Here is a 24,116-nt window from a genome sequence, read left to right on the forward strand (position 1 = left end):
ATAGACGATCATGATTATGTCACGTCATTCGGTGCAGTACTCCCGGTGTCTCTATTATTTTCTCTCATGAAGATAGTGGCTGTGTTAGGTGAGGGATAGAGACAAACATTATCAAACATTTTAATTATGCCATAGTATTTTAATTATGCTTGTTGAATCTTGGCCATAGGATTTTAATTATGTAATAATATTAGTCTATTTCATGAAATAGATGTTTTCAAGCTGTGACAATTGATATTCCACAACTTGAACTTTTTTTCCACAACTTGGTCCTACATATTATTCATCATATCCGTATATATATGAGAAATATCTATATTGAATTACATAGGTTTAATAATTAAAATAAGATAAAATGATTATGTCAAAGTCTATTTGCTTTCATGAAATTGATGTCTTTGAGTCGTGATAATTGATTTTTCCAACCTTTCTTCCACGACTTGGCCCTACATTTAATAATTTTTGTGTAGACTTCTTGCCCTATTAGAAAACTAAAGTATGATATTTGAGTCAGTCTTCATGAAATAGATGTTTATGAGCTGTGATAACTGGTTTCCATAAGTTAGAACCTTTTTTCCACAAGTTGGTCCTACAAGAATAGAAAGCCATTTAGAAATTGAAAATTGTGGGAGCCAATACCACAAGATTAAAAGTAGTTAGAGTAGCTTTTAAAGATCAAAATTTGCTTATCAAAATGTTGTACTAATTAAACCTTTTCATATATATTATATGGATGTATATAAATTAAAAATTATTATATATATAGAAATTGATTTTGTTAATTGAAATTGTGGGACACACGCGAACAACACTCTATATGACAATATAAAAATAAAATGTTTTATATAATTTATTTAACAATCTAACGATACTTAATAAAATTAGTTATGGTTGAGCAGTCTCAAATCATTTAATTTGCTTTCATGAAACTGCGTAATTTGACTTTTTCAAGCTAGTTGCATTCATTGGGAATTTTCCTTCCACAATAGTGGGGTCCAACATTAATTTTGTCCTTATTGACCTCTTCTATGCCCTACAACAAATGAAGTTGTTGGTTGAAAAGACAATACTTTTATTTTTTTAGTCGATACAATATTGAGATCTAATAGTATTATAATATTGAGATCTAATAATATTATAAATAGCACAAAGCTAATCTCTTGGCAATCACAAAAGCAGTGCAATTAGTGTTTTATTAAGAGATGAGTTTAAAATGTGTGAGGATGTGGCTGTTGTTGATTTTGATGTTTATTTCTTTACAAGGATGGAGGATTGGGGGGTGTTTGAAGCAATAGAGATCTGCTCTCTTGCAACTTAAACATTTCTTCAATGATCCTAACCATCTTCAAAATTGGATTGAGGGGACATGGAAATTCAAATTGTTGTGATTGGGAAAAGATTGAATGTAGCAGCTCAACTGGCAGAGTATCCTCACTTTTTCTTTTCAATACAAGAAATCAGGAATTAGGAGAGTGGTATCTAAATTTTTTTTTGTTTTCTCCCTTCCAAGATCTGGAAAGGCTTGAATTAAGTTACAATCTTATAGCCAGTTTTGTTGAGAATGAAGGTTTTTCCATCCTTAGTTTAAATAATGAAAATTTACTTCCATGCCTTTGTTAACAAGAATTGCTTTGTAGGTTTTGAAAGATTGTCACACTTGAATAATCTCATGGATCTTGACCTTAGTTACAATATGTTCAATGACAACCATGTTTTATTAGCTTTGAGCCAACATTCATCTCTCGAGAATTTAATTCTAGATTATAATCAGTTTAGAGAACTAAACCATTTTAATGGTAATATTCTTTTAAATGACAACTTTTATTATCACTTTTATATTTAGATTGGTTCACAAAACTATGCACGGTTATTATTATTACTATTATTATATGTGTTGATTTCAGTTTCAAGGTTGAGTAACTTGAAGTTTCTGAGCTTAAGCGGTAACATGTTCAACAAGAGCATATTATCATATGTGTCTGCTCTCTTATCACTAAAGAAACTATATATGTATGACATCGAATTGAAAGGCACCATTGATTTTCAAGGTAAGCTTGCTTCTAATCTTTAATTTCTCTCATGTATAACAATTTATTATGTTCTGAATGCTCTCTCTCTTTGCTTTGTCAAACTAGAGTTGGAGATATTGCATTCAAGTAAATTAAAAGCTTTGAATAAGATTCTTTCTGAAACATTAGTTTTGTATGTCCAAACATCTTCTTCATTTTCTCATGGTTTTAGCTGACTCTATAATTAAACTCTTTGACCAACACAAAGAAGGTAGAGTAGATGAACAGAAATGAGATTTGTCAGAAGGGATAAAACTTATATTCATTTAGAAAGACAATATTGAAGCCTATGGATATCTACAAGTAATTAATATTGGCTTAGGGAAACCTATTAATTAAGTTTTGATGATAAAAATGTTTTAATAGCATCTTATCATATCTCTACTTGGTCTTTCATCATCAAAGGACTTTGTCATTGCCTTCAAAGAAATTAAAAGTCTTCTTAAATACTTTTTGTTTAGTTTTAATCCCTCTGTTTTAACTTTTGCTAGAATTGGATTTTTTGAGCAACTTAGAGGAGTTGTACATGGGCAGAAATGAGATTAAAAAAAATTGTATTCTCCAAAGGTATTTATTGAAGGTTAATAATATTTAAACTTACATTTCTCATCCTTTACCAATATTGCTTTGCTTTATGAGACACACAATAGCACACACATACTAGGTATTTTTATTATAATTGTTAAATCAAATAAATTTAAAGAATTTTTTTTTTTTCAATTTGAAAAAGCATTGAAAATATTTGTGTTTGAATATTTTCGCAAACACACAAGTGAAACAAGTTTAAGGAAGTTGATTTGGTTTAGTCTAAGAAATGTGAGTATTAGTGATAGAAACAGTCTTGTACATACATTGAGCTTATTCCCATCCCTAAAGATTGTTGAATTGTTGTATAACAACTTTAGTGGAGTAGTTACTACTAACGGTAAGTTACAATAATATTGAAAGTAAGTACATTAATTTTTTCTTCCTTTAAATTATTGTCATAATTACACAATAACTTTCCTAAAATTTATTCTGCCTTTTCAACAGAAAAGTAGACTTTAGCTTTTATTATTCTACTTTCCATATAAACTTTCTTCGAAGCATTGGAGCATTTACGTCACCTGAAAGTTTGCGTAATTTGTAAATAATGATCAAGAAAACTGAAAAGTGGAATTAAAACTCTAGTCTAATGCATTCATTGACAAAAGACAATTTTTAGGATTCATTCCATATTATCTACAATTTCCACAAAATAAAATGAAAAAAAAATTGAATTTTGCTTTTTATTAAAGGATTGAATGAGAATTGATTAGTTGTATGAATTGAAAATTGATTTATAGATTTATAGATCATTTATTTTTCGAAACAAGGATATATTAATTAAAGTTGCTTTTTAGTCTAACCTTTTTCTCTTTAAACCTACATTTTACTGTTTTCACACTTATTAAACTGAACACAACTTTATTTCTCTTCTTTCTTTATTAATGTAATTTTATCTTTTTTTATTTTTGTATTTAAGATTTTATTTGACCGTGCTGAATCTTTTTTCTAGTTTAGCCTCTATACCATATTAAATATTCTTTTCAATTTAGAATATTAAATAATTGGTGTAGATTATTGAACAATATTTTATCTACTTTTGTACTTTTGTAGAGTTATCTTAGTTCAAGAATCTGATAGATTTAAATATTGACGACACTGTTTTTAACAACAACTTTCTTCAAATGATGGGGGGTATGACTTCTCTTCAATCTATTGAAATTTTTAGTATTGACGTTAGCGTCAACAACACTCTATTTGACCAAGTTTAGTAACTATTCCCTCTCCTTACAAGCAAAATTTATAATTTATAATTAATAATGTCATGTATAGAAATAAACATGATTACTGCATTAAAGTGCCAAACCTATTAATAAAAAAAGTAACAAGAGGCCCCCCACCCCCCACCTTCTTAGAAGTGTATATATATATTATTGGATGCATACAAAATATAAGGAAAAATATCTTATATAATGCAAATAGAAAATATAAGAGAAAGAACTATTTTACTTTCTAAGGAGGCCCTCATCTAATTTTCCAAGGTGCTTGTAACCCACATCAATTTTCCTAAATCATGGACTTTTCAAGCCGCTACTGGCCGTGCTGCATTACCTAATAAAGATATGCTCTTTAGCCCATCTTACTTTTTATTATTATTATTATTATTATTATTATTATTATTATTATTATTATTATTTAAGGTTAAGCCCATATCCTATTTTAATTAAGGATATAAATGTAGTAAAATATTTTATTGAAATTGGTTCACAAAATTCATGGCTAAATTTTAGTTGAAATATCCTTTTTGAGAATTAAAGTGGTCCCCCATAGAAAGTCTAAAAAGGTTGTTTGTTTTTTAGACTAGATAAAATGTATGGACTCCTCTTTAAGAAATTGCAGCCAACATTACTCTTTTGTTAAAAGCAACAAAATCAAACTAATTAAGAAAGATTAGGATTTATGATCAACTTAAAAGACCATAAAGTCTCATATGTCTCAAAAATCTCTTACAATTTTTAAATACTCACATAAAATTATCAAAAGCCTTTTAAAAACCTTGAAATATATATATATATTTGTATTTAAGATTTTATTTAACCTTGATGAATTTTTTTTTCTAGTTTAGTCCCTATACCATATTGAATGTTCTTTTCAATTTAGAATATTATAATAATTGGTGTAGATTATTGAACAATATTTTATTTACTTTTTTGGTTTTGTGGAGTTTGTTTCATTCAAGAATCTGACAAATTTATTTATTTACAATACTGTTTTTCACAACAACTTTCTTCAAATGATTAGGGGTATGACTTTTCTTCAATATACTAAAATTATAAGAAGTAACCTCAACGTCAACAACACTCTATTTGACCAAGATTAGTAATTTTTCCCTCTTCTTACAAGTAAAATTTATAATTTATATAAATAATTCTTTTAAAAAAGAAAAAAAAGAAATAGCGCACATAGCTAGTATATTTATTAAATTTGTGCACTATAATAATTATTAAGCATATTGATTAAGTAACATTTGCATATGACTATAATTACTCTTGTGCTTCATATAGTGACTATCAAGGAACATTTTTTAATTTCAGGAATTTATAAGATGCTTCATCTTCAACACTTAGAGATTTGGGCCAATGGTTTAATGGGTACTTTGCCTTGGTGTCTTGCAAACTTGACATCCCTTTAAGTATTAGATATCTCATACAATGATTTTATGGGAAATATCTCCTTATCTCCCCTTAAGATGCTGACATCCATCCAAGAATTAAGGCTTTCAGACAATCATTTCCATATCCCTGTTTCCCTTGAACCATTTTTTAACCACTCAAAGCTTAAGAACTTCTATGGTAGATAATGAAATATATGCAGGAATTGAGTCATAATATTTGGCCCCAAAATTTCAATTAAATTTCCTCATATTACCTAGTTATGGATATAGTGTTTCATTCCCCAAATTCCTCTACAGGCAACATGACTTACAATAAGTTGATCTCTCTAAAATTAATTTGAAGGGAAAGTTTCCAGTTTGGTTGTTAAACAACAATACCAAGCTAGAAAGACATTTTCTAGTTAATAAATCTCTTTCAGGGCCTTTGCAATTACCAATTCAGCCTCACATGTCTTTGAAAGAATTAGATATATCCATCAATTCCTTCCATGGGCATATTCCAACAGAATTTGAAGCTTATCTACCAATGCTACGAACTTTAAACATTTCTAGAAATGCTTTAAATGGTAGCATTCCCTCTTCGTTTGGTGACATGAAGTCGTTGGTGTTTTTGGATTTGTCTAACAATTTGTTGACTGGAGGAATACCTGAGTATTTGGCCATGGGTTGCACCTTATTACAATTCCTTGTATTGTCAAACAATAGTTTGCAAGGTCAGATATTCCCTACAAATTTTAACCTGAAAAACTTGCTACATTTACAATTGGATTGCAATCATTTCACTGGAAAGATACCAGATAGTTTGTCTAATTACTCCTTGGAAGGGTTGTATATAAGTGATGACCATCTTGTTGGCACATTACCAAGGTGGTTAGGAAATAAGTCATGTTTGATAGATAGTATAATGTCAAAGAGTCATCTTGAAGGTCCAATCCCATTGGGGTTTTGTCAACTAGAAAGTCTTGAAGTATTAGACCTTTCAGAGAACAATATTATTGGGAGTTTACCATCTTGCTTTCCCCCTTCATCAATTAAACAAGTTCATTTGTCAAAAAATAAGTTACAGAGACAACTAAGTGATGGATTATCCAATAGTTCTTCTCTAACGACACTAGATATTGGATATAATCACTTTGAAAGCAACATTCCTAATTGGATTGGTATGCTTTCTAATTTAACTTGCCTTATCTTGAGTAATAACGATTTTCAAGGTGAAGTGTCAATTTGTTTGCGTAAGTTAGTTCAATTACGCTTAATAGATCTTTCTCACAACAAGCTTTTTGGACATATCCCTCCTTGTTTAAATATCACAATAGTTACTGCCGCTTTTGATTTTGTATTTGATTCTCATTTGGGTCGAATTATACCTCTTAGAGAGGAAGAAAGTGTAGAGTTTACAATGAAGACTATATCTTACTCTTACCAAAGAAGACTTCTTGCCTACATGTATGGAATTGATCTCTCCAACAATAAGTTAGTTGGTGTGATTCCTTATCAAATTGGAAATCTTGTCGGAATCCATACACTTAACCTCTCTCACAACAACTTGACAAGACCAATCCCATCGACATTTTCAAATCTCAAGCAGATCGAGAGTTTAGATCTTTCATACAACAATTTGATTAGGAAAATCCATTCCCAACTTGTTGAGTTAAATAATTTGGCTGTTTTTAGTGTGGCACACAATAATTTATTAGGTAAACTCCTTGATAGGATTGCACAATTTGGAACCTTTGAAGAAAGTAGTTATGAGGGAAATCCATTTCTTTGTGGACAACCATTGCCCAAAAATTGCAATGTAATTGAATCACGACCAAAAGATTCAAATATTACTAGAGAAGACAATGATTTCATTGATATGAATATCTTCTATATCAGTTTTGTTGTGTCCTCCGTAATTATGCTCTTAAAGATTGTTGCAGTTTTGTTGATAAACCCTTATTGGCATCGTAGATGGTTTTATATTGTTGAGTTGTGGACAACATCCTGTTACTATTTTGTTGTAGATCATCTCTATAAGTGATTTGATCATGAAATAGTTAGTCAGAATATATGTAAATGTCATGCAAAATTGCATGTTTTGACGTTCTCTTCAGGGTGCCAAATGTTTTGTAATTTCAAATAATGCATTTATTAATGAATGATGTTAGTGCTTGAAGAAAGCCTACCGAGCAATACCTTAGATGACAACAAAATTTAGAGATTTTATCTTATTTTTTACTAATGAATTATGTATTCGTATAACTGATGGGTGATAAAATTAAGAAATCTAAGATGTGATGTTGTTTTTGGCGTTGAAATCATGTGCTTAAATTGAATTGACTATACATCTAATCTGGTGATGCAGTATACAAAATCAATTGTTAATTGTTATTTCATTTAAAAAGTAACTAATCCTCTTTCTAACAAGTTTAATTTACTCAAATTATTATATTAATCTAATCTCTAAATCTCGTAGGGCAGGCATGGCTCCTTTGTTGATAGTCCATTCTATCAACTATGTTAGCATCCATAACTTCAATACCTGGAGTTGGGGAAATGTACGGCTGCCAATAGGACAATGCATCTTTTTCCCCGAGTAAGAATTAGAGAAAAGCCTAAGCACTTTCAGTTGTTCCAGCCCTTCTAGTGTCTGCATTGGGTCTTCTGATAGATGATACCTTGACAATGTAAGGACTCTGAGATTTTGGATAAGTTTTTTTATGTCAAGTCGATTGATCATTCCGACCAAATACAAGTTTGACAGCATTGTGTGACTCAACATGGATGGAAATGGAGGTGTGAAGGTTTATTATTGTCATCCATTGATTTCAATTGCAAAGACTGAAGACTGTTCTATTGTGAAATCCAATCAGCTATTTCTGGAATTGAGTTTGTGTGGCATGTCAATCCCAATTTCCTTATACACCTCAACCTTTTCAACCAGTTAACTGTACGCCTAGTATGGCCTACTACTACGCCCCGTAAGGTCTGAAGGTTGATTGGATGCCCATTGTCAGTTATCACAACTTTAAGAAAAATGCTGTTCGTATAGAGATGTCGAAGGTTCTTTGCCTTCCAGATGGAATTAGGCAAAGTGGTTAATAAAGAGTGCTTCACATCTGAAGGTTCTATGCCTAATGAGGCATGGACCTAGAGGATAAGATAGGCCATGATAGCCCAAAGCCAAAATATTTGGACTGGGCTCCTCTAACAAAGCTGAGTGATTTTCTTCCCCTGCTACATTAGCTTCTTACTGAGTATGATCACTTATTCTAGCTTTCTGTTGTTTTCTTTGCTTGCTAGTATTAACCGCCGTTTCTTCTCTTTTTTATTTCCCTTTGGATCCTCAATCACCCCTAACCATGCAGCTGTGCTAAATTCTATATTAGACAAAAAGCCAGCCAGAACATATAATGAAATAGGTAGACCCCCACATTTTCGCAAGATTTTCTCCCGAATCTGTTCCCGAGAAAACACTTCGTCTCTTGGTTCTCTTTTGGCCTTTTTCAAAAACAAACTCCAACTTTTGTACTCAGTGATTTACTTGGAGAAGAGGAATGGCTGGATCAATATGAGTTGCTATATCAGGGTCACAGATAGTAAGGATGACCCTGCTACCATTTGATGAGTTTGGAAAGACCACTTGGAGTTTCTGGATCAATATGAGTTGCTATATCAGGGTCACGAATAGTTAGGATGACCCTGCTACCATTTGATGAGTTCGGAAAGACCACTTGGAGTTTCTCCCATATAGCAGGTCCATGGACATCATCCAAGACAGTTAAGTACCACTGCGTGTTTAATAAATTACGAAGCTTCTGCTGCAATATCTACAGTGGCAATTTCCCTTCATCTCTAACCTCGGTCACCTGCTTCAATATCTGAACTAAAAGATTTTTCTCTTTAAAATCCGGTGAAACACAAACCCAAGCACGGTTGTGGAAAATTTTCCTTATCTCTGAATGGTTGTAAACTCTTTTCGCTAGTTATCTTACCAGAGCCTCCCACACCCACCACCGATATTAGAAGCTTCTCACTAGTCAAAATTAATCTTCTTAATTCCGAAATTTGAGAATCAAAACCAACAATATCTTCTTCATTATTTATCTGATGAAAAGCTGTTTGCAAGTACTGTTGCTTTATTTCATCCAAAACTTCCTAACGTTTTTCAGTAATACCATAGAACCATTCGAAAATGCTTTTAGGGTTTTCATCATAAGTTCTTTTTCACACCTCAATGGGCACCAAGTTGGTCAACTGATCCAAACATTTTTTTTATCTCGTTGCTGAAACGAAATTGCACCTTGGATGACCTTAAGAAAGAAGGAAACTTAAAAAAAAAACTTTCTGTTTCAGAAAATCTATAAAGTGTTTATGACGTCCTCTGCCAGATAAACAGTTTGTAGAAGCTTGATCGTCCCGTCATCAACTGTCAGAGCACTTCCTTATAAACACAATCATTGCTGTTGCCATTGATTTCAGTAGCAACTTTCTTTGCTGAGACAATAATTATATTAATCAGATCAGAAACTGAAGTAAAATAACTTATAAATACAATCACAGTCAAAACAGAAACCTCTGATCCTCCCGTTAGCCATGCAGATGTGGCTCGAATTTAATACAGGGCAGAGACCGAGAACTAATTATAATAGATTTGTGCTTTGATAAAAAAATGATATAGACTTTAGAAACAAAATTGTTATATGAACAACTACTACATTCTAATAATAACGAGTATCAAAGCCTTAGAAAGCAGCATTATGTACAGGTTTTTTATTCGGTTTTCCAGCAAAAGTTTAGCTATATATGCTCATTTTAGAACTAAGCAAAAAAGGCAGACATAAAGGTGCCCCTCACAGCAGACTTTAAGATTTGAAATCAGGGTGATTGTGATTCCTTACGTTTCATCAAAGGGAGTTCTTTTAACACCAGTTTTGACACAAACAAACAAAAAGATAATAATATCTATGTTGAGGCAGAAAAAAACAGCATTTAGTTGCAAACACTGAGGAACTCACCATCGTACCTGATCTGCTGATAATTTGTCCAAAAAAATTTCATGTGGTGGTGGCATTTTACTGAAATCCTGATTTCCTTCCAAATCATGGAGTCCATCAAATCTTTGATGACTAACTCTGGAAGCATTTCCTAAAAATGATGCCATCTTTTTCTTTTTGAATAGAAGCGAAACCAACTTCCCTGATTCAATACAAAGAATTAACCTCAGATGTTGTATAAGGATGTAAAACCAATATAAGGACTTGAACTGCATTGGCATTATGCTAGCAGAATGCTATATACTACAGATCAAATTCTGTATTCCAAGGACTCTTCGCATATCATATGAATCCATCACGAAGTAATCCTCCTCTATGACCAACAACTCAATCATCTTATGCAGATTAAACTCACTTAACCTTTTTCCTTGAACACTTTCAGCATTTCACATTTTTCCAAGACAACAAATACATACTAGGATCACAAATCACACGCCAAAAGTATGATTTGTGTGTGCTACTTGACATATCATTAGAAAATGGAAGCAAAGCACTGAAATATATTCAAACATATCATTATATTAAAAAATCCAAATTTTCATTTGAAAAAACCTCAAATTTATCACAAAAGCCATATAAAAATTCCAAAATCTGCCATGTCCTTCGATAATTGGACATAAAAGAACACATTTTTATAGTATAAATAGATAATTGAACTAAAGCAACAACAATACACTCAACCCCAGCCTCAAAAAACTTGTCTTTAACCTCCCCATCTTTTATCCAATCTCACGACGAACAAACAAAACAAAACAACAAATAACACTAACCCAATTGAGCTTTCTACAGCAGCAATCCCAAATCAACTTCATTTTCCATTCGCATTCACTAAAAACAAAAAGCCCAGAAAGAATATGCAAGAATTCACCCAAACTAATAACATTCAGATCAACACACACATTACAACCAGTTTAAGTTAACAAACATAGCTTGAACTACTAAAGCTTCTAGCATGAACGAAAAGCTGCAAAATTTCTGGAGTGTAAAAGAATAACTAACCGGGCACATGGGGTTTGTCGGAGAAATGATCAGACGGTGGAGATGGGAGGGCGGTTGGCCGTGTAAAGAAGCATGAACAACGTAGTAGCACCGCCATTGTGTTGTTGGATAAACGTTGGATGTGTATGTTGGAAGCCCATGCTCTTGTTAATAGTTATCTGGGCAACTTTTGACAAAACAAAATGACTTCAGATTCTCACTGAATAACACCCATGCCATTTTGTTTTGTGTAGACAAAACCAAGTTAAATACATTTTGGTCCCTTACAAATATTCCTATTTAATTTAAATTCCAATTATACCCCTTAAAACCTTAATTATTAACATATTTATTTTATTTTTATTGTAGCAAATCAAATTATTAATTTATAAAATTAAATTATTTTTGTTTCTTTGGATTTCATGATATATAATACAAATTATTTTATTCACATTCAATTAGGCCAAAGCTCTATGAGCAAAGCGAAGATCATGAGTTTTCAGTACTTCATAAGCACTTTCAGGTGAAGAGACAACAATGGTGGAAAATCTGGCCGAGCTGTATGTACATAAAAGGACCATATTTCTCAGCCAGAGATTAAGCAAAGAGACGACGAAATGATGCGTATTTCCCAAATCTCTTACCATGAAAAACGTTACTGGTTTCCCAGTAATGTTACAAGTTAATTGACTTTAATTTACATTTATATTCACTAGTTACTGAAATTAATTTCAGCAATAATACTATATCGCAATAATACTATATCAACTAACAGCCCCATACCGACTGACGTGGCGGCACATCATCTTCAACTGGATATTTTGACCCAACAAAGCAGAAAGAAAATTACCAACTAAATCATATACAAAATAATTAAACACGCACCCTCTTTTTTTCCTCTTTCTCGAAAGGAAGTAAAGCCTTGAACACTCGATGATATGCACCGTCATCACAACCAGGCAATGGTGTTTTAAGCATAGTGATGGTGTTTTATGAGACTAGTGTTTAGTCCACATGCATCTTGAAAAAACAAAAAAATAAAATTCACTAGTTTGATTGCTAATATGGAATGTAGATGGTCTGCAGGAAGACTAGAATCTGCAGCAGAAGTGATTGTGAATGTATTGTTAGAAAAGAAAACGGAGAAGTTTGGTCGCAGTGGGATGAGTCGAAGGAAGCAAGAGAAGCAGCTAGCTAGGAAGCAAATTGACGACACTGGTTTACTTGATTATGTATTGAAATCTATGAACAACGTAATTGTTGGAGATCATATTGTGCATCGTCCAGTGAATCCAAGCACTCGGTTATTAGAATACACAATTCATGAGCTTTGTAATGGTGAAGAACTTGAAGCCTTTGAGCCTGGAGCTGATGTTAGCAGTGAAGTTGTGTTTTTTGTACAGGAATGTGCTTTTGAAAGACTCGATCAAAACTAGTGGGTTGGGCAAGCCAAGTAGTTCTTGATAGCAGACACTTCGTAAAGGAATGGCCTTTTGAGGATGAACAAGACCAGGATGAATGTGGGCCTGAAGATGATGATGGAGAAAGAATGGTGGAATGTGACATTGGTGAGGTGTGGCAACACACGCTGCCATGGAATTAAGGATTCAAAGACAGTGGCAGGTGCTGAATCTGAAATTTGGAGATCTAGATGGAGCTGGGCTTTCTATTAATTACACAATAACTTTATTTATTTTAATTTTTAAGTCATCTAGTTATGTTATAACATATTAATTTACATTAGCATTTGTCATTTAATTACCATAGTTTCTATTTTCATTATTTCTATTTAAATTTTAACTCTTGAAAATGAAAATCCTCGTGGGGCTTGGCCTGGGGATTCCCCAACATCCCCGTCCTAGGGGCGGGTCAGGCTCGCCCGGAGACAGTGGTCACTGGCCCATGCCCATCCCTAGTTCGTGAGTTGCAATTTGTATTTAATAATTAATTGTAAAGTTTTATTTGAATCCTTAGTACAATTAATATAAAAGTAATCTCATGTTCTTTATTTACATTTTAGCCCCATAATAGTATATCATAAATTATTATTATAATGTTATAATAGTTAAAAAGGCCAACATTATGATGAAAATAATGCATTAGACTAAACATAAGATTTATAGTGGTTTGAAAACCACCCTGCGAAGTACCCATTCCTTAGAGATCAAATTTAGAGATTTTTAGATACATATTTACAAATCTCACATATTGATTGTATGCATGCGTAAGACAAGATTAGCTGCTCTGTCTGAGCAATGAGCTTCTCGCCAAGTATGACAGCTTTAGTTGCTTTGTCCGTGCGATGTTAGAGCTTTCCAAGTATGACATATTTTTCCCTACTCTGCCTGTGTGTGCGTCACCCACTAGGTATGACAAATATTCCCCTGGGTACTAGTTGTGGTGAGAACTTCAGTATCAACTATTAGTTTTATAGTATTAGATCAGTTCTTGGCTTTACAATATTAGAACAGTTATTAGTGTACGATGTCAAATCATTTATATGTTATCAGTTTTACTATATCAAAAATGAATTAATAAAGTAAACAGTTTATAAGTACTTATTTTCATACTTTATGATTTTTCGAAAAATGTTTTACAAAATCATCCACTCACTTAGTATTTTTAGCTCACCCTTTTAAAATTTTCCCCTCCTAGTTGACCATAGGGGTTGTGCGAAGCAGTGACTTTCCACAATTGAGGTTGGGCTCATGCGACATCAATCTATTTAGTGTGTAATGTCGCATATTCTGTCTTTCACTACATGAGGGTCTATTACCCATAGACTTATTATATGCATATTTCCATATGTTTTGTTTGTAGGCCTGAAACCCAATATATCTTTAGAAAATGGATTTGGTACTAAGGAGATTTATGAAAGTTCAAAAAGATTTTAGTTTTTTTATACTCATACACGACTTATCTTGGTTCTTAAGTCTTATAGGAATGCTTGGATCCTATTAGATAGAGAAGGTTGGGATGGGTCTTGTCAATATATTCTTTTACTTGGAGCACTTGTATAAATTATAGATATAATAAGATTTTTTTTTTTTTTTTTTGGTATAAATGATATAATAAATTTTAATTGTTTAACAATTGAACAAATATAAAACCATATTATTCATCATATGCATATATATGAGTAATATCTACATTGAATTACATAGTTTTAATAATTAAAATAAGATAAAATGATTATGTCAAAGTCTATTCTTGTGTCGGATTTGCTTTCTGAAATTGATGTCTTTGAGCCGTGATAATTGGTTTTCCAACCTTTATTCCATGACTTGGCTCTACATTAAATAATTTTTGTGTAGACTTCTTGCCCTATTGGAAAATCAAGTATGAAAATTGCATTAAGTTTCAAGAGTCATGATGTTTGAGTCTGTGCTCATGAAATAGATGGTTATGAGTAGTGTCAATTAGTTTTCCACAACTCGAACATTTTTTTCCATGACTTGGCCTTACATTAAAATTTTTGTGTAGACTTCTTGCCCCATTGGAAAATGAAGTATGGAAATCGCATTAAGTTTCAAGAGTCAAGATGTTTGAGTCAGTGTTCATGAAATATATGTTTATGAGACGTAACAATTAGTTTTCCACAACTTGAGCATTTTTTCCACGACTTGGCCCTACATTAAAATTTTTGTGTAGACTTCTTGCCTCATTGGAAAATCAGGTATGGAAATCATATTAGGTTTCAATAGCCAAGATGTTTGAGTCAGTGTTCATGAAATAGATGTTTATGAGTCGTGACAATTGGTTTTCCACAACTTGGCCCTACAAGAATAAAAAGCCATCTAGAAATTGAAAATTGTGAGAGCCAATACCCACAAGAATAAAAAGAAATAAAGTATTGCTTACTTTGTACAAGAAACAAGGATATAATAACTTTTAATAAGTTTTTAGGTTATTATATTAAACACTCATTTAGGAATGTTAAATTTTAAGAGAGTTATAATTATTAGAAAGTATTGCATGGTTTTTTAATGATGATAGGATGATTTTAATAATCTCATCATGGTTTATGTAATACTTGTTGAGAACAATGAATGCTAAAAGAAACTAAACCATATAACTAAAAATCCTTTATTTCTAATAACATTCTTCTATTCTCCATATCGGTTGTATCTCTATCCCGAATCCTTAAATAAGTTTTCCAAAAAGGATATAAACTCATAATAAATCTTTGAAAAAAATGAGCGAAAGATCTCATGAACACTTATTTGTCCAATGTAATAGGATTAAAAACCTAAATTGAATTGTTCATCAATTATAATTGAAGAAAACAATTGGGTAAAAAAGGACTTCTAGCAATAATGTATAAAGAGATTCCAAGAAACTTGTTACTTTGGTTGACCTTGACTCATAAAAAATATTACAAATTATTAGTTATTGTGAAAAGGCAATACAATATTATTTAGATCTAATAATATTATAAATAGCACAAAGCTAATCTCTTGACAGTTACAGAAGTAGCGCGATTAGTGTGTTATTAAGAGTGTTATAACTACTCATAGAAAGAATCAACCAAAACAGCAACAGATCAAGAACAAGAATCACACCAAACACATACAAGAACAACCAGATTTACCGTGGTTCACTTGCTCTATATTTGAGCAAGCTACGTCCACGTTGAACTCGAGAATCACACGAGCTCACTGCACTAATACTGTCAAGATTACAGATTATACACACAGCAACACAAATCCCTCAAAACCCCCTTCTTCAACCCATAACTCACCCTAGAGATTACACCCTTCGAATCACTAAAATACAGCGTATACAATACACCCAGAATGACCTGACCCAGTCACTCAATCAACAAGTTACAGAATTCACTCAACCCAAATTGAAAACCCTAAAGGCTCAAAGATGGTGTTTAACGAAGAAGAGAGAGACTTGTATAAAATGAAAAATGAATCGAATTGCATAAACTGCCAAAATAATTGCTTTTATATGGTTGACATTAGGGTTGAATTTCAGCCGTTGGATCTTCTTTTTATCAACGCTCAGGATTGTTTCTGTCGTTTAGATCAAAGCGACATCGTTCCATTTAAGTGCAAATACGACAGCGTTTCAAGCCATCATCCAACAATCTCCACCTTGATGGGTTGAAAAACAACCCCTGTGCTAGTGCAACTTGCCTTTAGTGAGTCCTTCATTGTTCTCTTGTTATTGTTGCTTACTGAATGGATAATAGGTTCAAGCAATGCTTGAACTTCACAATTGTAACAATCTTCGTAGGATTGTGCTCAGTAGGAACCTTATTGAGTATTATCTCCCCCTATTGATCAGATCTCTCACAAAGTGATAGCGAACATCTATGTGTTTGGTTCGCTCATGGTACACTGGATTCTTACTCAAATGTATTGCACTTTGACTGTCTGAAAAAATGGTCGGTCTCAGTTCAGTCAGTTTTGCTTCACTCAGGATCCCTTTGAGCCATATTGCCTCTTTAAATACATCAGCTACAGCCACATATTCAGCCTCGGTTGTTGACAGTGCAACTATAGGCTGTAATTGGGACTTCCAGCTGATGCAATTGCCCCCCAAGGTAAAGTAATATGCAGTGGTTGACTTTCTAGCGTCCCTGTCACCTGCAAAATTAGAGTCTACAAAACCATCCAGCTCAAGTGAGGCAGATCTTTTATAGTATTCCAGTCCCACATTTAAAGACCCACTAACATATTTGAGTACCCACTTCAGGGCTATCCAATGTTCCGTACCAGGATTGGACATGAATCTACTCAGCAATGATATCACAAATGATAGGTCAGGCCTAGTGCTAATCATAGCATACATCAAGGATCCAATCACATTAGCATAGGGAATGGTCTCCGTTCTAATTGACTCAGCATCAGTATTAGGGCATTGGGCCTTGCTTAANTGAATTTCAGCCGTTAGATCTTCTTTTCATCAACGCTCAGGATTGTTTCTTTCGTTTAGATCAAAACGACGTCGTTCCATTTAAGTGTAAATACGACATCGTTTCAAGCCATCATCCAACAATCTCTACCTTGATGGGTTTAAAATCAGCCCTTGTGCTAGTGTAGCTTGCCTTCAGTGAGTCCTTCATAGTTCTCTTGTTACTGTTGCTTACTGAATGGACAGTAGGCTCAAGCAATGCTTGAACTTAGCAATTGTAACAATCTTCGTACCCATGTCTGCTGGATCAAATCTCTCACAAAGTGATAGCGAACATCTATGTGTTTGGTTCGCTCATGGTACACTGGATTCTTACTCAGATGTATTGCACTTTGACTGTCTGAAAAAATGGTTGGCCTTAGTTCAGATAGGTTTGCTTCACTCAGGATCCCTTTGAGCCATATTGCCTCTTTAAATACATCAGCTACAGCCACATATTCAGCCTCGGTTTTTGATAGTGCAACTATAGGCTATAATTTGGACTTCCAGCTGATGCAGTTGCGCCCCAAGGTAAAGTAATATGTAGTGGTTGACTTCCTAGTGTCCCTGTCACCTGCAAAATCAGAGTCTACAAAACCAGCTCAAGTGAGGCAGATCTTTTACAGTATTCCAGTCCCACATTTAAAGACCCACTAACATATTTGAGTACCCACTTCAGGGCTGTCCAATGTTCCATACCAGGATTAGATATGAATCTACTCAGCAATGATAACACAAATGATAGGTCAGGCCTAGTGCTAATCATAGCATACATCAAGGATCCAATCACATTAGCATAGGGTATGGTCTCCATCCTGATTAACTCAGCATCAGTATTAGGGCATTGAGCCTTGCTTAATGTGAAGTGGTTTGCTAAAGGCATTGAGACAATTTTGGACCCTGACATTCCAAATTTTTTTACTAACTTATGCAGATATGAACACTTGTGAATTTTCAGTTTGCATTTACTCCTGTTTCTATCAATTTGCATACCTAAAATCTTCCTAGCATCCCCTAGGTCTTTCATTTCAAATTCAGCATTCAGTTTCTTCTTTAACTCACAGATCAGAGGCTTTGATTTGCTTATTAGTAACATATCATCTACATACAGCAGTAAGTAAATAGGTATTTCATTTAAAACAGCAAAGTAGAAACAACTGTCATACTTACTCCTAGTAAATCCTATACTTTCTATAAAGGTGTCAAACCTCTTATACCATTGTCTAGGGGATTGCTTTAAACCATATAAGTATTTCAACAGTAGACAGACATGATTGGGGGCCCTTTTATCTATGAAACCTAAGGGTTGGCTCATGTAGATCTCTTCCTCAAGATCTTTATGAAGAAATGCAGTTGTGATATCTAATTGTTCAAGCTTTAGATCCTGGTGAGCTACTATGGACAACATAAGCCTTATGGTTTTGTACTTAACTACTGGGGAAAAGACTTCATTGAAGTCTATTCCCTCTCTTTGGGTGAAACCCTAGGCTACAAGTCTAGCCTTATACCTGAGGGGATCCTTATCAGTGATACATTCCTTTAGTTTGAACAGCCACTTGCATTGTACAAGTTTCTGATCCTTAGGCTTTGGTACAAGCTTCCAAGTTCTGTTCACCTCCAAGGATTTCATTTCAGCTTCCATTGCAGCCTTCCATTGGTCCCTTTCTTTTGTCTGCATGGCTTCCTCATAAGTTTCTGGTTCTCTTCTTTGTACTTCAGTACCTGTAAGGAGGGCAGTGCATATTAGATCAGCATAAGAATATCTCATGGGTGCCCTTACCTGTCTTTTGGTTCTGTCTCTTGCAAGCTGGTAGTCTTGCAAGTGTTCAGGTTGAATCTCAGTGTCATCTGCTGTTTCTATCTCATCCTCATATTCTGGATCAGTTTGTCCATTTTCTTCTCCATGTTCAGTAACAGCTCCAGTTTCTTGGCTAGTTTGAGTTTTGACAGGAAGCTCCACCTCAATTGGTGTAACTTCAGGTTGGGTGAAGGGATCATCTGTACTTGACATGGGGTCAGTTTTGGTTCTAGTTTCCTTACAAGGAAAAACTCCCTCATTAAATATCACATCTCTGCTCACAATGATTCTAACCCCTGGAGCTTCTCTATCCTAGAGTCTATAACCTTTGGTCCCTTCTTGATACCCCAGGAATATGCACTTGGTTGACCTTGGTTCCAATTTTCCTCCTGTGGTGTGTGCATAAGCTGCACACCCAAAAACTCTCAAGTGGCTTAAAGCTGGGACTCTACCTGTCCACATTTCCTTAGGGCTCTTTAAGTTTATTATAGTAGATGGGCTTTTATTTACCAAGTAAGCAGCTGTTGTAAGAGCTTCTCCCGAAAATGAGGTGGGGAGTTTGGAGGTTATTAACAGGCACCTAACCTTATCAAGGAGGGTTCTATTCATTCGTTCTGCCACTCCATTCTATTGTGGGGTATAGGTTACTGTCCTATGCCTTAAAACCCTTTGGTCACTACAAAACTTATCAAATTCTTGATTACAGAATTCCAGTCCATTGTCTGTTCTAAGAACCTTCACCCTTTTTCCCATTTGGTTCTCTACTAAGCTTTTCCAATCCTTAAACCTAGCTAGAGCCTGATCTTTGGTTTTCAATAAGTACACCCACACCTTGCGGCTGTAGTCATCCACCAGAGACATAAAGTAGTTATTCCCTCCATAAGACTTCACTTTTCCAGGTCCCCAAAGGCCAGAGTGAATGTATTCTAGTGGTCTAGTGGCTAGGTGTGTCCCTTTGGTGAAACTATTTCTATGCTATTTCCCTAAAACACAATTCTCACAGAATTCGAGGGATGTGGTCTTGTCTTTACCAAACTGCCCTTTATTCTTCAGAATGTCCATGCCTCTTTGACTCATGTGGCCTAATCTAAGATGCCACTTTTCTGTATTGGACAAGTTAGTAGAAGTAATCACAGAATTAAAGCAATTTTGGGACTGATTCCCACAAAGGATATAAAGGTTATTTCTTTTCTCTCCTTTCAGTATCAAGTTGTTATCCCTATATATGTTCAAGCATCCATGTTCTACTTTATAACAACATCCTGATTCATCTAAGGTGCCAAGGGATATCAAGTTTCTTTTAAGTTCTAGTATATATCTAACCCTAGTTAGTTTTACCACTTTTCCAGTGTTAACCCTTAGAGTCACTATGCCTATCCCTTTTACTCTGCATGCATTATTGTTTCCTATGTAAACAGTTTCATTTTCAAATTCCTGGAATCAGTCTCTCCTAGGACTCATGTGAAAGGAACAGCCTGAGTCCAACACCCACTCTTCACCAGTGTCATTCATTGACACAGTAAGAACTTCAGGTTCCTCTACCAGGTTTCTAGTAGTGGCTAGGTTATTCTCAGTATTCCCTTGTTTTTGCTTTTTAATCCACTCAAAACAGTTCTTTTTAATATGCCCAGTTTTATTACAAAAGAAACATTTTCTGGACTCTCCTCTATGCTTGTTACTGCCCTTCCATTTTTTCTTATTTCTAGCCCCCTGATTATTCTGATTTCCCTTGCCAGTTTGACTAGGTTCTGGTCTACTCTTAACAAACAGATTTGTGCCATTCCGTTTCTGGGTTTTCAATTCGAATTCTCTAGCCCTAAGTCTTGCTGTTATTAGGTCAAGATTTGGTACAATACCCGAGTACTGTAGGGCATTCTTGACTACCTGGTAGTCTTCAGTCAGGGAATTCAATAGAATCATAGCTAGGCTGGTTTCTCCTAAGGCTTGATCTGTCCTTTTTAGGACCAAGGTCATTTTCAGAAACTCATCTAGGTTTTCATCTATACTCTTAGCACTATCCATTTTATAAGAGAATAAAGCCCTCTTTAAAAAAGCTAGGTTGGGGGCAGATTGCAAAGCATACAAGGTAGTGAGTTTACCCCAGAGTTCAATCGGTGATTCAATTCCATCTACATTCCGAAGGACGCTGTCAGACAGATTCATGATTATCAGATTGTATGCCTCCTCATTGATCTCCTCTTTCTTTTTCAACTTCTCCTCTGGCCATTTTTCGAAGTCCTCTTCCAGTGTGATGACAACCTTGTTGTGAGAAAGCAATGCTTTCATCTTTTTCTTCCAACTCCCAAAATCGATCTTCCCATCATATTGGGAGATCTCCATACGAGTGGTACTCATTACAATATAATGAAAAATAAAGAAAACAACAAAGAATCTAAGAAGGTACGTGGCTTTGTTACACCAGAATTTTCCAATTACTGCCAGACAGTTTTTAAGGCGGTTACTGGTTTCCAACCTATATACCTCTTAGAACTTAGCATTTACGAAGGTACGTGGCGTTGTTACACCAGAATTTGCCAATTACTGCCAAGCAGTTTTTAAGGCAGTTATTGGTTTCCAGCCTATATACCTTTAGAACCTAACCAAGATTTGACTCCCTAGATCTTATTGGAGACTAGAAGGAATCACAGTTTCAAAAAAGCCCCAATTTCCAGAAACCCTAATTTTTGAAACCCTAATTTCACGAAACCCTAATTTCATGAAACCCTAATTTCACAACAAGAAACCCTAATCTTCCAAGAAATGGCTCTAATACCACTGTTATAACCATTCACAGAAAGAATCAACCAAATAACAACAGATCAAGAACAAGAATCACAATAAACACACACAAGAACAACCAGATTTACCGTGGTTCACTTGCTCTAAGATTGAGCAAGCTACGTCCACGTTGAACTCGAGAATCACACGAATTCGCTGCACTAAATCACTGTCAAGATTACAGATTACACACAGCAACACAAATCCCTCAAAACCCCTTCTCCAACCCGTAACTTACCCTAGAGATTACACCCTTGAATCCCTAAATACAACGTATACAATACACCCAGAATGACCAGACCCAGTCACCCAATCAACAGGTTACAAGATTCACTCAACCCAAATTGAAAACCCTAAAGACTCAAAATGGTGTTTAACGAAGAAGAGAGAGATTTGAAAAAATGACTGGATGCGCAAACTGTCAAATAACTCTGTTTTTATATGGTTGACATTAGGGTTGAATTTCAGCCGTTAGATCTTCTTTTCATCAACGCTCAGGATTGTTTCTTTCGTTTAGATCAAAACGACGTCGTTCCATTTAAGTGTAAATACGACAACGTTTCAAGCTATCATCCAACACTGCACTTAATTGAGAGAAAAGAGAACGAATGGGATAGCACCGAACAGAGAAAGAATAAACATGTTTATTTCATTTATGTTGTTATTTTTTTTTATATTATCCGCACACATAAAATGATATATATATATATTGACAGCCGCATGCATAACTCATGATTTTCATCCTTCAAATGCATATAATTCAACATATTGCCTTTACGATGCAGTCTATGCTTCACTCTTGTCGGCCTTAAAGATTGAGTTGAAGAACAATTTACGTTATCTAGGTAGTATTTGTACTACCCTCAACCTCAATTTTAATGTTTTTTCTTCTTAATTATGTGTCTTTGTAATGACAAAAGGAATTGTAGTTCTATTGACTTCAAAGATTTATGAAATCTCTATGTAATCATCACCTGAGTTTTATATCAGAAAATCTCGAACTAATCAGAACACAGCTCTCCTTTTGATAAATATACTTGTATATTAAACATTACATACAAAAGTAATTTAAATTTGACTTCATGAAAGTGAACCGCACTTCATTTTCTGGAATGTCATGATTCATGAGAAGGAATTTAAAACTCATTATATACATAGAATATAATTTCCAAATGTTTAAATTTATTTTTCCTTCCTTTAATTTATATATCATAATAAAATTTAGGTATTTAATTAACACATGGTTGGCTGTAAACTTTGACTGTGTATGTTTATTACAAAGACACTGAAACGTTAAGAAAGTAATACATCGTTTCTCTCTCTCTCTCTCTCTCTCTCTCTCTCTCAGGTTGAAATTTGATGAAGTATTAGCGATAAACTCTTTTAACTAAGTTATCCATCGATTCAGCTTAGTTGATGAGTCATGTGTGCAATGTTTGGACAGAAACTGCGACAAAAGGAATTTGTGCTTCTACTTTTTATAATTGTATTGAGAGAAGGATATAGTGAGGCGGTAGTTGCAACTAAACGGTGCCAACCTCGCTTAATTAACTAGCTTTTTAATGCTTTCCATGTTTTACATGAGAAGCTTATGCCACCACCCTTTTAACACTAACTCCTAGAAGGGAATTCGATTGGCACAAAGAAATATGCTAGGCACATATGTTTCCTTTTAGGGTGCATTTGGATTGCAGACATACCAGATAACGGGGATAATCTTCGTTTATTTTACAAGATTCTGATATTTAGTTTGCAAGTAATAAAATATTATAGGTATAATTTTATTACAAATAGTATTTACTACTGGTAATGTTGGGGGTAATTCGATACCCCCCGGTGCGGGGATTAAAAGATTACCGAGTAATCTTAGTTTTATACCTATTTTGCCTTTAATTAAATACCATTTTAGATACAATTGCCCTTAAATGTCTATCAAATAACAATTACTCAACCTCTCTACATTTGAGAAATTAGCTAAAACACCACAGCCACAAAAAAGTTTAAAAGTTAACAAAATACCCCTAACCACCTAAGACCACTACCGACCATTCTCACCACCGCCGACTATTGGCATCAGTCATTGTGATGGTGCATGAATGATAAGATCTGGTTGGTTGTGCACTGGTAAGGCCTTTTCCGGCCATAGATCACAGATTCATGATCGGAAACGTCCAAATCTAACGTTTCTATGGTCGTTTCACGGCCGCAGATTTGGTCGTGAAATGGCCATAGATTTGTGATCCATGGTCGGAAATGACTTTGCTGATACACGACCGACCATATACGGCCAATTGTGCTCCATTCCGTCAACTACTGACGGTGGTGGCTGACTGCCAGTGGCTGGTGGTGAT

At 34.4% G+C, this 24,116-nt stretch overlaps 2 protein-coding genes across 3 annotated transcripts; one reads left to right on the forward strand and one right to left on the reverse strand.

Annotated features, from left to right (window-relative positions):
- Window positions 1-1,329: 1,329 nt before the first annotated feature.
- Window positions 1,330-7,291, forward strand: LOC116119764 (receptor-like protein 1). The gene is made up of 3 exons (XM_031405695.1): window positions 1,330-1,615; window positions 1,905-2,048; window positions 5,625-7,291. Exons 1-3 carry the CDS (start codon window positions 1,330-1,332, stop codon window positions 7,289-7,291), a joined length of 2,097 nt encoding a protein of 698 aa, XP_031261555.1.
- Window positions 7,292-7,669: 378 nt separating this feature from the next.
- LOC116119724 lies at window positions 7,670-11,490 on the reverse strand. Of its 2 annotated transcripts, none has more exons than XM_031405670.1 (3): window positions 11,307-11,490; window positions 10,277-10,449; window positions 7,670-9,747 (listed from the first exon to the last, which is right to left on the reverse strand). In XM_031405670.1, the coding sequence occupies exons 1-3, from the start codon at window positions 11,401-11,403 to the stop codon at window positions 9,676-9,678; spliced, it is 342 nt and encodes a 113-aa protein (XP_031261530.1). In that variant the 5' UTR covers window positions 11,404-11,490; the 3' UTR covers window positions 7,670-9,675. The 2 variants fall into 2 exon arrangements, with proteins under 2 accessions (XP_031261530.1, XP_031261535.1); XM_031405675.1 differs by having other exon boundaries at window positions 10,269-10,449.
- Window positions 11,491-24,116: the final 12,626 nt, after the last annotated feature.

This window comes from Pistacia vera, unplaced genomic scaffold (assembly GCF_008641045.1).
Source record: "Pistacia vera cultivar Batoury unplaced genomic scaffold, PisVer_v2 Contig1252, whole genome shotgun sequence".
NCBI classification, from domain to species: Eukaryota; Viridiplantae; Streptophyta; class Magnoliopsida; order Sapindales; family Anacardiaceae; genus Pistacia; species Pistacia vera.

Coding starts and splice junctions, on each gene's coding strand:
- LOC116119724 (XM_031405670.1), bottom strand. CDS start 11,403: ATGGCGGTGCTACTACGTTGTTCATGCTTCTTTACACGGCCAACCGCC. Junction 10,450..11,306: donor CGACAAACCCCATGTGCCCG/GTTAGTTATTCT, acceptor GTATTGAATCAG/GGAAGTTGGTTTCGCTTCTA. Junction 9,748..10,276: donor ACAAATTATCAGCAGATCAG/GTACGATGGTGA, acceptor TTATTGTCTCAG/CAAAGAAAGTTGCTACTGAA.
- LOC116119764 (XM_031405695.1), top strand. CDS start 1,330: ATGATCCTAACCATCTTCAAAATTGGATTGAGGGGACATGGAAATTCA. Junction 1,616..1,904: donor AAATTTACTTCCATGCCTTT/GTTAACAAGAAT, acceptor TGTTGATTTCAG/TTTCAAGGTTGAGTAACTTG. Junction 2,049..5,624: donor AGGCACCATTGATTTTCAAG/GTAAGCTTGCTT, acceptor GAAAGTTTCCAG/TTTGGTTGTTAAACAACAAT.